This window comes from Anas acuta, chromosome 14 (assembly GCF_963932015.1).
Source record: "Anas acuta chromosome 14, bAnaAcu1.1, whole genome shotgun sequence".
Lineage (NCBI taxonomy): Eukaryota > Metazoa > Chordata > Aves > Anseriformes > Anatidae > Anas > Anas acuta.
In genome coordinates, this window is record NC_088992.1 from 6,300,245 (window position 1) to 6,315,287 (window position 15,043).

Here is a 15,043-nt window from a genome sequence, read left to right on the forward strand (position 1 = left end):
AGATGGTTCCAATTTTTGTGCCTATTAGCTTTTTATTGTCTATATATGTATATATTTACTGGTAACATATCCATGTGTGTTTCTAGTTATGTTGTTCCTGGCTGGGTTGAACAAGGCTTACGTCACCAGACTGCTGTCAGACCTAGCAAGAGATTCTGGCAAATGCATGGTCTTGAATTCATCTCTGATGAGTGTAGGGGCTAAGGGTGAAGAGTACTGACCTGTGTTGTAGTGCTTTGTGCAGTATCTCAAGTCTTTTTCTTCTTTGAGGATAAACTGAGGCAATGTCAGCCCATCAGCAACTTGCACAGCTCCTTTTTCTTGCCACTCAAATATTAGATCATTCATTGTGTAGCCAACTGTTGGGAGGATGGAACAAAGAACATGTGAAATAAATACTAAATGCTGACATGGAAGGGACAGATTTGTAGAAGAGAGTTATGCCTGGAGGCAGGGGCTGAACCTGGTGTTCCCAGGCAATGCTGTAATGGGTGGGATTTAGGTTGAAGCAGAACCGCTTACACATGTGGTAAAAGCTAGGGCAATGACCTGTGCTGGGGCACTGATGGTGTTCAGTGAATAATCTGACATTTTTACTTGAAATGAGCTGTTTGAGCTGTTTATGTTTTCAAACCTGACCTCTTTATCTGGATGAAGTTATTCATCGTCTTTCCCTCCTTTGGGATAAGCAGCATGTACAAGGGGCAAATGTTCAGCTAGAGAAAAACATCCCATTTGCAGCTGAGAGCACTTTCACCTTTCTCCTCCAAAGTGAAAGGCCAATGTAAATACAAGCATGCCAGGCCTTCTATCATGGGACCTTCTGAGGTTTAGCTTCTCTAGGAAATGTCACGTGCTGAATGAATGGAAAATCCTGAGCAAATACTTCTTGGGATGGGGCAAAGTGTGATGAACCCCTGAGGGGGGGTCTCCCACCACACACTGACTTGAAGCAGTTTAGAGGCTGGTTCTTGTTTTGGTGACATCTGAACTCACTTTGCCCTCATTTGTTCTAAGAGCTTTCTGTCTCTGATGGCAAACATTATTGCTGGCGTTGGCCGAAAAGATGTAGATGCAGATGATTGCATGGGGGTTGCAGAGGATGTGCCAGCAGGGAGGAGCAGGAGAAACAAGGCTGGGAGAGAGGTGCCCCAGGCACATACAGCAGAGCAAGCCTGTCCCAGCTGTCCATCCTCTGCTCTCTTCCAAGCTGGGAGAGCCCAGTGAAGGCTGAACTGGGAAGGAGTTGCAGCTGGGGAGGGAGATAGCAAAGGAGAGGGAGAGGGGAAACACGTTGTCTCCTCTTTGAGATGGAGACGTGCAGGACTCACAGCTTTCTAACTGCATGATGCACGTCTGTACATCCATGGGGAAGTTCTTCAGGTCCATGGGGCAGGCCAGAGTCAGCGTGATCCTGAGGAGAGAAGAGAGCACAGGGGAGTGCCAAGCAGCCTGGGGTACTGATAAAGGGGCAAACCCTCTCAGACACCCAACATTACATACAGGCTGGTACCTTGCCCAAGACACACTGTAATGCTGGAGGGAATGACTGATTATTTACCCCTTCCCTGCCTGAGCTTTCGCACATGGTGTTGGAAAGAAACGCAAAGAATTTGGGTCTGTAAAATAATTTCCATCCGAGTTGCCTGCTGCAGGTGCTGTTTCATTGTAATGCTGCTTTGGACAGTGCAGAACAGAGAGCTCCCACATCAAACAGTTTTGCTGCTTCTGTCTTCATTTCTTGCCTCAGGCTCAAAACAGTCTGGATTAACAGCAAGCCCAGACTCATCCTATGGACCCCCCAGATACATTTCTAGAGACTGGGACTGTTTGGACTGTTTGGAAATCTTTGAACAGAACATTTCTGTGTCAGGGAAAAAAAAAAAAAAAAAAAAAAAAACAGCTTGGTCAAGTTCACAGGTTTCTGTGGGGGAAAACGGAGACTTTGGTGGGATTTTATGCAAGGAAAATGCCCTTTGGTAAGTCAGTATGAATCTGTATCTTCCTGAATTCCTGCCGTACCTCTTGAGACCTTTAGTTTTGCCTTTCAAGCTCCATTTTCCACTAGGTCCTGGCTGTATTTCCTGTGGTATGTTGCTGTGCTGCCCTATTTGATGATCTGTGCTCAAATTGTTTGTTTGGTTCTATAAGCTGTTATTAAATGATTTGATTCAGATAGCTAGACTTGTGTTATTTGGTTTGATAATGCTGAAAATGCTGTCTGCTAGAGTGTTTAGATTTTTCAGCTTTTTGCCTTCATCTAGAAATAGCGGAATTTCCTGGGGGACAGGAATTGAATTTTTCTATCAGACCTACAGGGCATGTTGTGACAGAAGATGTTGTAAAAGAAGACAGAATTGACCTGTTCAAATGTTCTTTTTATGAAAGCAACTGCATTTTCTGTATTTAAACTAGCACCTGAGCAGGAAGGAACCACCGCTAGCTTTTGTCCACTTTGTTTTTCTCAATGCATCTTTGGCAGGGGACTCCATTTCAGATCAATCAGAGAGATAAGCCTTCAATTATGTCTTTAAACAAGCCCCTTGGGAAGAATTCATGTTAAATATCTGCCAGATGTGACACAGGGGTGGCTGTGGCTGCAGCTATGCCATGAGACGGACAGCACACACATGCTCAGAAGGGATCAGGGAGCAAAATCCTTGAGGGTGTTTTTGGGTGAAACTAGTGCTAAGGCTGCTAATCTTTGGGTCCATGAGACAAAGTCCACCTTCTTGTGAGAGCCTTAATAAAGGTTTGACTATTGCACATAATCATAGCCCCAGCAGGAGGACCTCCAGAGGTCCCTTTCCATCACATGGCTATAACACTGTTAGTAGAATGTTCTCCCACCTAAAAAAATACAATTCAATTCCTTTTATCCAGTGGCATGCTCAAAGTCTCCGCTTGCTCATTTTAGGCGTATACAGTAGGATCTCAGCTCTACCCTCTTCCATTTGGTGGAGCCCTCCCCAGTCAATCGCCTCACCTGATGCTGTAGAGGACGTTTCCATTTCTGGAGATCCTCAGCAGCTTGTTGTCTGTGGTAATCTCGTGGAAGTGGGCTCCTTTCTCGTTAGCAAAGAACAAGTCAGGCTTCCAGATGGAGTCCAACATGGACGGGTCCAGGTCCAGGGAATCATCAGGGTATTCGTTGTACGCCAGCCGTGGGTCATTCCACTGCTGTCGCAAGAAGATGTTCACCCGGTAATCCTGCATGGTGTAAGCAGGGAGCAAAGAAACACAGTCAGTGCTCAGGGCAGGTTGAAATTGCTGAGAAATGGTGGGCATGTGCTAAAACTGCTCTCAAAACCAAACATCTAAACACACGTTCCCAAGTTATGGCAGGCCTTCTTGGCGTTATTTCTCAAGGAGCTGTTATTTTTAGCCCTGTAGCTTACAGCTATCTCATAGCATGTGCAGTTGTCTATCTTTGCATCCTTCCATCACAGCAATCTTCAGCTGTGTGTGAAGTGTCAAGACCTCTAGTCCAAACCCTGGGGCTGGAGAAGCAATGTTCAGTTGCAGATGTCGTAAGGGCTGCTATCAGCAAGACAGCTGTGGCAGAGAATTGAGGGAAAGGGACATGGAAGCCAGCTTCCCTTCAGTGTTGAACCATCCCATTTTCTGACTATTCATGGTTCCTTCAGACTTGAAAAAAAAAAAAAAAAGGGCACAGTGACACAGAAGAGAGACCTGTGCATGCACTAATGTAAGGGTAATTCAGCTGAGCTGATGGGACCAGATGTCCTTAATGAGAGCATGAACACAGGAGGGATGTGCATAGAGTCTCGTCTCCTAACCATAAGCAGGTGTTCTCTTTTCCCCTCTCCAAAGTCAATGTGTCACAAATGCTACAGATTTTGTAGGCTAGACAGCTTTAATTGTAGACAGCCCCCCAGCACCACACAAAATGATATCTGCTTCATAACCTTGTGTCTTACAGCTCCCCTGAGCTCTCCTGGCCAAGACTGGCTGCTGAGGTCTAGCCCAAATGTCCCGGATGCTCTCCTGGACAATTAAAGATAGTTCCTGTTCTCCCAGGGCGATCTGCATGCCTCTTTTCTGCTGAATTGTACATAGGAAAGTTAGCCAGCAAATCTAAATGGGGAGAGGACATGGCAGCTATCAGGAGAGGGATAAAAGCTCCACGTCCATAAATTAATGGATATTACTAAGTATAGAGGCAAGCTGTGTCTAAAAAGCAGCACATAATAAACCAATTCCACTGCCCTGGCCCAAATTAATAGTTACTATCATGATTAAGGGTTTCTCTGGTGCCTTTCTAACACTGATGTACTTTGAAGACTTTTATTAAGTGACAGGTAATGGAGGGACTCTGATGTGCTTGCCAGTAACTAATACCTGCTGCAGGCACTAGGAACTTTCTTCAGTGAGACAATACTTGGCATCTCTGAAGGACTCCCCCTGACTCCACCATCAGATCTGTTCTTTCCATCTGGAGAACACAAGGCTCTGGAGCGGAAGAGTTCATTTGGAGGACAGTCTGACATTGCTGCCTCAAGTGCTCACTTGGCTAGGAACCTGCAGCCTCTGTCTGCAAGGACACGACTCTTTCATGGTCCGGTCACACTGGAGGGTCAGGAGAGGATTGTGTCTTGGTTGCTCCATGGTTTTGATCAGGGTAGTTCATAGCTTACGTTCTACATTTTTATTTATTTATTTATTTTTTCAGGCCACTTAGTGCCATCTGCATCCTTGGAGCAGAGAAGCTGCTAATGACATTCGTGATTATGACAACAGCAAATGGACCAAGGACTTGACGCTAAAAGGAGCAGACTTCTGAACATGAAAAAGAGTTGCAACACTCTCTCCTTCTGCTGATATTCCAGATGTCACCTTCATGAGTCCTAGTGGGTCCCTCTGACTTAATAGTTCATCTCCGTCCCCTCCAGGTAATGGGTTTGCAGAAAATGTAAATAGCTGCAGACAGCTAGGATGGAGGGTCTTAGTGCAATCACGCAAACCTGACAGAGGAAAACGCTCCACAAACACAGAATCCCCACTTCCCATTGGCACACAGCAGCTCCTGGAACAACTCATATACTTTCAGTTCTCCCTTGCCTGTGTGTAAAGATCTGCAGTCATTGCAGTCAGGGGAAATCAGTGTCACTGACCTAATAGGTAGAAAGCAAAAGGTTGTTTTGCTTATTCAGCTACAAATAAGCTGGATGCTAGCAGGTCAGCTCTAGATGGGGGCTTATGTCATGTACAACACAAATTAAACTCATGTTTGGAAGAAACTTCAGTGGTAGCTGCCCAGAAGTGTTCTCAGCCTGATGGAGTGTTGGAAGGTGGGGAATGGAGCCAATCTCTCCACAATGGTCTGTGATACCGCAGGCAAGCTTTGCTGCAGGAGGAAATTTACTCATTTTATTCCTCATACTGCGTGTGTTTGTGTAGAAGCACTTCAAAACTGGATGTGACAGTGCCTGAGGAGCTGCCGCAAGGCCTGGAGAACAAATGTGTCATGTCTATGGCCATGGCATAGCCAAAAGTAGGGGCTGCAGATTTCTGGGCTAGCGTTGAAAGCTTTGTGCCTAGGTACTGCAGGCAAGCTGAGAGGCAATGAGCTGAATAACACTCATTTGTAGGCTACCTGGAGTCTTGTAGTGTTTCTTCTGGATACGGTTGTAGGAGATCTTAATTAGCATCACCAAGAAGGCCGTGGTTAGTGCTAGATGATGGACAGAACAGAGCAATTCTGATGTGAATTCTCAAGGAAAAAAGAAAAAAAAAAAAGTACTGGGTCTGCTAACTCAGCAAAAATATATAAAAAAATCTTTCTCCATTTCCTTCTTATCACTTGAGCTCCTCATTTGTGTGCTGATCACATCCAGGCATTGATTATCTCGTGCAGCCTGCTCCTCTGGCTGGCTGGGGAGCAGCAAGCGGCAAGCCCGTGCTGTGGTGCCATTCAGGAGCTTTGCAATTTGGCACAAAGACCTTTTGCTCCCAAGGGGGAAATGACACAGGGCAGGAAGAAAATAATTGAAGTGATCAAAGTGTTCAAGTTGATAATGCTGAACTGAAATTCTGCGTAGTGGCCTCACGAGGAGCCAAGGAAATGGAAGACCATTTGAGATCGCTCTGTCCCAGACACCGCGGCCTTGGCACCCGATGAGCAGCGGTGATGAAAGCAGTGGCAAACTGGGGTAGGACTGTGAAGAAAGTGGACAGAGGCTGTCAGGAAGCCCAAAAGGCTTCAATCCCTGCCTCAGGGGTTCTCTCAGAGCTGCCTTTGCACTGAAAAGGGGGGGAAAGCCTTCACATTTTGCTGATGGAAGACAGAAAGCAGAGAGTGGGCTCCCTCAGGGGGGGAGCCCACCTGGGTGGCAGAGCACAAGGGCCTGCATTCACAATGAGTTGACTCTCTAGAAAGAGATTAAAAAAAGGCTTTTACTTTTAATTCCTGGCTTGGGCACAGGCTATCACCCCACAGAGGAGTGTTACCACCAACTGATTACAGACACATGCAGGAGCAGCCCTCGTTGGGGTTAATAAGGGACCTGTAACCTCACCTCAGCTGTAGCCAGTCTGCCTATTTGAGGCCAGTCGTGCAGGCTGCCATTGCCCTGGGGAGGAAGCATACTGTGTGAGGAAGGTAGGTGCTTGGGGTCCTTTGTCGCAGGTTTTTGGTGCTGGTATTCATGTCTTCTGCTGACCTTGGGGTGAGCGGGCCCTGTATTAAATGCATGACCTGTACACTGCATCAGTTATGTCTGCTGCTTGCTGCTCTGTGGCTTGTGAGGCTGCAGCGAATTGCTCAGTCTGTTTTGCAGGAATGGTTTGTTATCTGATTGGAAAAATCTCATACAGATATCTCTAAGCAAGTATTTTGCATTTGGGCAGTTGCAGCCTCCAGCTTCTCCTGTCCTTAGGAGATGTTGGGAGAATGAATGTGACTGTGCTGCAGCTGCCTGGGAGGTTACATTTGGTTTGTTCTTTTCAGCTGGGATGACAATAGCATGAAATCAGTGGGGATGAATTTATATATATGCCCTGTGTCTGAGGGAGCCTGTATTAGTAGCTTTGTAATTCTCTATCTTAAACTTGTTTGCTGCTTGTGAGTCCTTTAAAAATATGAAATTGGGACAGGTCGCCTTGAGCACTGAGTTCCTGGCAACTTTAGGTGATGATATTCAAGAATATTCCTCCTTTGCTGTATACAAAATACTCCCAGCTGCCTGAGCTAGCTAGATATCAATAAACAAATCTGAGCTTCCACAGGAAGAGAGATCAAGGGCATTGCTTTACTCCAAGAGTTTTGTTATAGCAGGGGTTTGTTAGATGAAGTGATCAGATAATCCTAGCATTGTCTCATACTAGCAGATTCAGTTTATTCACTAAAGAACAGGACTGTGTTCCCTAGGTGCTTGATCTCTATTTCATTTTAAATGAAGTGTTTGTAGCTTTGCTATAGTTTCCTACCCTGATAAGGCTGGGGGGAGAGTGTGTGTGTGGTTTTTGAAGAGCGGAAAAGGGATTTAACAGTTTGTGAGTTTTCTGTTTAACTTTTTAATAAAAGTCAGCCAGTAGAGCGTATGCATCCTGTTTGTCATCTGGATTCCCCTGCTGTTGGATGCACTCTTGTAGTAATGCTTTGGGACAGAAGGAGGCTGTCTGAACCTGTCTGGCTTCTGTAGCTGGTAGTGTCTCCTCTTGAGGCACTTGCTGGGTTCACAAGGATGTTCCCAACTGCGTGTTCCCTTGTCCTTAGAGTTAACTGCAAGCAAGGTTGATGAGTGTACTATAGGAGCCACAATCTAACATAAATGTCCCACTAATTATGGGCACCACTAAAGGCTTTTATGATGGGTCTCCAGCTCTGCAGGATGCTGAAAGGAGTTGACTTTCCTCAGCTCAATTTGTCTCTGCTTTAGGGAATTCAGTTTAGTGGATCGCTGTCTCTTTTATTTTTATTTGATGTGTTTATTTTTTGCCCCTCTCCCTGCAAGACTTTTCAGGCTTCCATTGCTTGCCTTGCTCCTTTTAAATTTTTGTGGCAGAGATATCATCTTTCTGCCTGCTCTGCAAGATCTGTGCCTTCTCTCAGCACCAACTCTCCTTCTTTTCTGAGGTCTGTAGACCTCAGTGACTATACAAAATATTTGTTTCATTCTCTCCTGCAGTATTTTGTACTCTTCCTGCCATGATAACTCAAGCTGTAGGTGCACCTTCACTTGCAGTCTCTCCAGTCCTTTGCATGGTGACCTCATGATTTATGCTGATTTGTGAGATGCAGTCAATGTAAACTCAAATACCAGTGGTGTCTTCTGTATGAACTAACAGTCCCATTACAGACATATTTTTAAATCTTCTCTAATTGCACTCGTGTCTATAAAAATCTGTATCTCCTTCTCTGTGGCTACTAGTGAAATAATTACCAACTAGAGGATGCTGCAGTACTCCAGGACCTGAATGTGGCCAGGCTGTGTGCCTGATGGCTGTGGTTTACACCACAGTGCTGTTCTCTCCCTTGTGGCCAGTGAAGCAGCTGGTGGAGCATTGTGGTGATCAGTCCTGTGGGTCAGATGGACTATCGCCGTCTTTATGGTGAAAGGCTGAATCACCTCTCTTGCACACAAACATTTTTCCTTCAACATAATTCGATCGTTTGTCCCAGTTCAAAGTAGTCAGGTTCTAGAGTCAAAATTCCTCCACAACAGGACCTTCTTTCCTTCCCAGAGACTGGTGGGGAGCTGATGCCTGTTTGACCTGCTGCAAAGAGAGCCTGGCTTCTTTGCAGAGTAAATCCCAAATTAGCCCATCCCACAGACTTCTCTTGTTTACTGGGTTCTCATTTTCAAATGCTTCAGTATCTGTGTTGCCTGTGTCTTTTGTCAACGCTTACAAGCAGAAACGCAGTCCCCAAAGAAGCACGTTATATTGGGTTGTGTGCAATGCTGTGTCAGCCTGACATCTGGAGTAGCTTGTCAGAGCTGGCTTGGGTATTTCTAGGCAAAGCAATGTGCCTAGAGGGTGTTCTTGGGTTCCCATGGGAATTTCTTTTTTTTTTAAATGAGAGATAGAATATGTAATAGGGGGCATCTGGAGAGGACAGCAAGTCCCTGCAGCGTGTCTTGGAGGTGAACTACATTTCCTGCTCTTGTGCCAGTCTATGTTAATTTTTATGGAGCATTCTGCTTACTGGGGTCTTGTGGTGTCTTCCTACAATGCATCTTGTGGTATAGGGCATATTTTGTAAAACATGTCACTGTATAATGTGCTCTGTGTGTTGCATAGGGATCCCTTGTGGGCCTGCCCCTCTCTTTTGCAGGCTGTGGATCTTCTCTGCTGAATTTTTGTAGGATTGCCTGTAACACTATAGGAGGTGTCCAATAAAACAGTACATTAGGAACAGATGTGTATTTCAGTTCTAGTTCTTTCTCTTTCACACTATATACAAATGAATCCATGAATGCACTTATCTATAAACTCAGACAAATTCTGTAATCCAACTATGAAATATGTTTTTGTGCTTGGACAGAGTCGCAGCTATTTTCTACTCCTGGAACTGAATACCCCCCACCCCAAGCACTGCCAGAAGCAAGATATGAGGAGTAGTGTTAGAAGAGACTTATAACCATAGGTATATGGCTGCTGATCAACTCTGACAGCGGTGTGCATTACAAGAAACTCATTGAATTCAGTGGGTGCAACCCATACATCAAGTCTATAACATCCTGGCTGAATGCACAAAACACCTGAAGCTGGAATCTTGTATTCTTCATTCAACAGCTTTCTAGAAAAAAATACCAGAGTAATTCAGTCCCATATTTCTGGATTATCTCTAATTAGCATGGAGGTAAAGCACTGCACCTCCAGAGCTTTCCTTTGCTGTTCACTGATCATGTCACAACCAATCTTTAATAGGTTTCAGATAGAGCAATTATCTCCTGTTCTCCTGATTCTCTCCTCCTAGTGCCCTGCTAATTAGATCCAGCCTTTAGCCACGTTCACTAATTTTGTCTGAAGTTGGCCTTAACTTGCAAATATTGATTTATTTTTTTGTTAGGTAATGATTTTTTTAACATCTTCCAGAAAACCCATTTCTGATCTTTGGGAATATGAAATCTGGTGCAGACTGGATTTGAATTCAGCTGGCTTCCCTTCACTTAAGAGGTCTGAATCAACACTTATCTAAATGCACTTAATACAAAGCAGCTGCAAATGTCTCTGAGCTTGGAGGTTTTGTCAAGTCTGTAGGAAAAAAAAAATAATTTTTTTCCCTTTTCTGACCTTTAAACTTTGCCTTTACAACATTTTAATGGAGTTGCAGATGGATAGAGACTGGCTACATGCAGTGTGAATCTTGCGTGTTGGCCATGAACTTACTCAAATCTGAGGTAAACTCAGGAACACAGATACTTTCCTCTGGTCACACTAAAGCAGAGGCTGCTGTTGCATTTCTGGGAGTGCAGTGAGGCTGAGGGGGTAGCCGAACAGCTGTGCTGTGATTTTCACTTACCATAGTTGTTTCTGCAATCGAACCGAAGCTGTTGATGAAAATGTTGCAGCTGACATTCACTGGTGGGCCTGCATGACAAATACAGATTGGAACAGTACTTCACTGTGGGCTCATAAGCCAAAAGATTTCCATTCTGCAATCTTAAAACCTGCTGTGATAACAGCGTGGCTGGGGATGGGAATGAGGTCTGGATGACCTGACTTAGTCTAGCCTTGGGTCTGACGCCAGCTTGACGTCAGGCAGTACTCTTGCTTCACCTCTGGTCCCCTGGTCGGGTGAGTGTTTATATACGACTTCTGTAAACTGCTTTGATAAAAAAAAAGGATAGATCACAGCCAGGAAGGACAGCTTTGTAGATATCTCGACACTGGTGTATGGGTGTCAAACTCGCCTTGAACATGATGGTGAGGGAAAGAGCCAGGAAAGAAACAAGAGACTACTGACAGGCTCTCTTATTCACAGCTCTATGGTGTGTTTTTTTTTTTTTTATTTTTCACACTGGTTTAAAGCGTCTAAATGTGTCTGAATTAATACTCTAGGTTCCTTATGGAGCTGGTGCATGACTAGGCAGCGTGTGCCATAGGGATCAAGCTGGGTGATGGAGCAAATATCCCACGTGGTAATGGTTGTATTTGAGGCTCTCTGCTGGAAGGGAGATTGCCAGGGTTCAGAAGTTCTTTGGCTGTCGTGTTTTGGGAGAGAGTAATCCCAGATCTTGGACCGTGCCTCTCTGGGACTTTATTTGCTTTTAGGTTGAAGCTTTGCTTAACCTCTTCATATTAGAAAAGTTATGGGATCGCAGAAGTTGGGGGTGGGTGGGGATTAAAGGATAAAAAGACTGTGATTAGAGAGAAGGTTTGGGGACTGCCAGTCTGTTTGGTTCTGGTGCCTGGTATTATTGGTATGAGCAAATGTAAATAACAATATTGCTTGGTAAACTTCAGATGGAAATGCTGCATTTGGACCTAGGCAGATGCTGAGAGCTGCAGTGCAGCACAAAGAAGAAAGCTGGAGAGGTTTTTGGAACCAGGACAGTATTTGGCCTTCTGTGCCTGGCACGCCAGTGACGTACACACATCGTGGGGTTTCTGTAGAGCTTTAATGAGCAGAGGGGTGAAGCAAAATGAAGTAAAAGGGGCTCCTACCCTGGGGGCTCCCAAGGGAGCTGATGCTGCCCAGCATGGGGTGGGGATGGGTGCAGAAAGCAAAGGACGCCCCAGGAACCAAAGTCCCCCTTTAATGCCGGGGGAATTAATCTCACATCATCCCCGAGACATGCTTCTGGGAAGAAATAGATCTGTGGAAATAGCAAGTGTGGATTTTTAGATAATTCCTCCATGCTTATGGGGACCAGGATGGTGTCTGCATATCAATCGCTGCCTGATGGCTCAGCCTTGCTCGGGGAGCGACGCTTGCCCGTTGAGGCCACATCTGCAGTCTGGCAGCTGCTGTGAGATTAAATACTTGGGGGGGGCTTTAATGAGAAGCTTGTGCCTGCAATCAGTGCAATCTTCCTCCTGTGTTGGAAATTAAGGGGACGTTTGGAGCTTGGTTTGCTCCTATCAGCTTCCCTTCCCTCCTCTCCTGCTTTGGCCTCTTTTGAAACTTTTTCCCCATTCTCTGTAGGAGTAAGGCTGCAGCCCCGTTACAGCAGTGCTTTCCACAGCCCAGCATTTTCTTGGTATGAATCCCAGGCAATTTGAGCAGGTTTCTGTCTGACCAGCTTCCAGACAGCCCCTTGCCAGCTCAGCAGCAGCTCCCAGGCTGTTCATCCTGCACAGCTCCTTCTCCAGACGGGTAAACACGAGCATGGGCTAACATCAGGTACAAAATGGTGCCTTGTTGTTCCCCTCCCCTGTTCACTGCCCCTCTTGTCCCACAGGCTCATGGCTGGCAGGCCCAATGTTAACAAACCCATGTAACTGAGATCTGAGCTCATCAGCCCTTGTGCTGCAGTCTATCCAGCAGCTGTAAGTGCACACTTGGTCAGGGTTTAGCAGTGGGTTTCTGCTATCCGTAATGCTCAGGAGGAAGAGGATGCTTCTATGGAATCTGTGGACCATATAGGTCGTCTATGTACACGTGGCTTCCCCTCCCAAAGGACCCAGAAGAAAAACTCTGCTCTAACATCCTGGGTGACAGCACGCACAGCAGAGAAGAATGCACATGGAAGATTTTGGCCCTGCTCATCCTGCCCCTGTGCTGAGTGAAGCTGAGTCTGGGCTCAGAGCAGGGCACCCATGGGACAGCCCAGCTTGCCCTGAGGGTGGAAAAGCTGCAATCTTTTTATTAATCTCCCCCTCCCCCCAAAATCAATCTGATGGGGGTTTTTGGTATTGTTTTCATCTAGATCTAAGCGATTAAAATGCCCCTATGAGTTAGTGCCAGTTAATTTCAATGACGTACTCTGAGAGCTACAGCCCCAAGCTCTGTAACGCACCTCCTGTACCTCCCATATAAATTGGAGCCTGATTTATGTGTGGGAGGCTAAGCCAGCAAAACTGCCCTGTGGGGAAGGTGTAGTTCATTGAAATAAAACAAATTAAATTATCTTGAATAAAATTACAATACAGCTGCCTTCAGCAAGAAGATAATGTACACATTTCATTAAATATTTAAGTTTAATTTCTTTTGTGTGTGTGCATAATTTAGCAGTAGGACAGTTTACAGGGTATTTTTAACTCTTTGTGATCCGGATGAAATGACTGTTTGGTGTTGCCTAGTTGATTATTAGGGCATGAGCTTCCCCCCCAGCTTTAGGTTTAAGAGCCCAGTGTAGGGCTTGTTTCACAAAGCTGGATGGCAGGTGCTGTCACTGATTAATGGCTCCTGGGAGTCCTGTGTTAGCCTTGCCAGGGGCTCTGGGAGTGAGGAGGGGGACTTGGTGGTAAGAAACAAAGGAAATGAATGAAATGGGTATTGAAGAGGGCTGTGCGGTGGCTAAAAAGGGGTCTGAAACTGCTGTGATGGAGTGGTGCTGAGACCCCTGCTGCAGGGGACATGGATGGGTTGGCTGGAGCTGCTCCTGGCACCCCACTGAATTCCTTCCTGAGCTGGTGGGAGAGCCTCCTCTGAGCTTCAGTGGGTGCAAGGAGGGTGCGTTACCCACTGCCAGAGGGTGCTGTGGGCAGTAATGTAAGGGAAAAAGCAGTTTTCCTCCTAACCTGTGAGAGGTTCAGCTCCTGCCAGTCCAGTCAGTGATCAGCAGGCATCCCTGACCCCTTGCTGGGTTGATATTGAAGTGCTGGCTGTGCGTAAAGTTGGTACGAGGTTGTTTTGTTTGAGTGGAAATGAGATCTTCCCAGACACCTCCAGGGTGTCTATGTGCCAAATCTCTTATTATCATACATATTTCATATGAACATAAGGATTGTTTGTATTCCTTGTACAATTAGGGAGGTATTCATGCAGTGTTCTTTCACAAAAGGAAACAGCCTAAAAAGCAATGTTTCTTTTTTGCGTACCTTTGAAATTTGGCCTGATCCTGGCATCATATCCTGAAGTCCTCCCCATCAGCTTATCCAAGAAATCCGAAGGAGACATGGGTTTGGGGGCAGATCGTGCTGCTGCTTCAGCTTCTTTGGAGGCCGCCAGGCTGTGTGAGTAGGAAAAAAAAAAAAGAGGTTTTAATGCATATCCCATGCTGGGGAGAGTTTGGGGTCCAGAAACAGAGCAATCAACATCTCATTCCCATTGCGAGGCAGGATGGGTACCCATGTGGATTCCTAATGAGGCTGGTCTCTGCTAATTTGTTTGCCCAGCCCAAACATCTCTGAATGCAGAATCCCAGCTGCCACCAAAGTAGAAGAGAAATGATGAGTGGAGAAAATCCTTCTGTGAGTTTAGGTACAGCTCCCTGGCATGCCACTAAATAACAAATGTGAACTCTGGCACTGGGTTCTGTAGGAAAAACACACTCTGAGATTAGCCTTGGGCAGCAATTACTGCTTAATTACACCGCAAATAGCAAGGAACATATTTGTTACCCAACCTAATCTATGAAAAGGCAGGTAGGATCAGAGCAGTTTGGAATTTGAGGCTTAAATGAATGTCACGTGAAGCCATAGCTGCTGCAGAGCATTTGGGGCTGTAGAGGATGGATGTGAGCTCGCTCCCTGTTTGCTGGTCAGCCCAGCGCTTGCTGCTGGTACCTGCAATGCAGGGGGCTGAGCTCAATACAGCCACACCAATACTGGACTGCGAGGTGTCTGGGGTAAGATCCTGAAATGGAACTCACGTTGGGCTGAGATAAAAGGAAAAAGTCTTTTGGGAACCTATTTGACCTACGGGGCAGAAAAAGTAAAGCGCTACTGATTGATCTGCGAAAGATGAAAATCATCTCCTTCAGCAGCCTGACTAAGGTTGGCACCGTGCCTTCGGAGTCCGTGGGTGTCTGCAGGATCTGCAGGGCAGTGATCTTGGCTTATGCAGCCTCTGTTGGTGCTATCTGTGCAGGAACAAGTGACCCCTGGTACCGGGTGCTTATTCCTAGTTTTGAAGGAAGCTTTGACTTCAAAGACAGGAGCAGACACCGTTCAGTTCCTGCCCTGTGGT

At 45.8% G+C, this 15,043-nt stretch overlaps 1 protein-coding gene and 1 long non-coding RNA gene across 4 annotated transcripts in view; one reads left to right on the forward strand and one right to left on the reverse strand.

Annotated features, from left to right (window-relative positions):
* Nucleotides 1–15,043, reverse strand: part of GLRA1 (glycine receptor alpha 1) — a 36,679-nt gene that overhangs the window by 5,278 nt on the left and 16,358 nt on the right. For both annotated transcript variants that reach the window (XM_068698394.1, XM_068698395.1), the window contains exons 2-6: nt 13,954–14,084; nt 10,490–10,557; nt 2,987–3,210; nt 1,332–1,414; nt 222–359 (exon numbers count right to left, since the gene is read on the reverse strand). In XM_068698394.1, the coding sequence (XP_068554495.1) occupies nt 222–359; nt 1,332–1,414; nt 2,987–3,210; nt 10,490–10,557; nt 13,954–14,084 (644 nt within the window). The remainder of the gene's footprint in view (nt 1–221; nt 360–1,331; nt 1,415–2,986; nt 3,211–10,489; nt 10,558–13,953; nt 14,085–15,043) is intronic.
* LOC137864336 (uncharacterized) overlaps nt 6,450–15,043 on the forward strand; it is a 150,934-nt gene continuing 142,340 nt past the window's right edge. The window contains exon 1 of one of the 2 annotated variants that reach the window (XR_011101426.1): nt 6,450–6,622. This is a non-coding gene — a long non-coding RNA (uncharacterized lncRNA). The remainder of the gene's footprint in view (nt 6,623–15,043) is intronic. The other variant, XR_011101427.1, reaches the window with a different exon arrangement.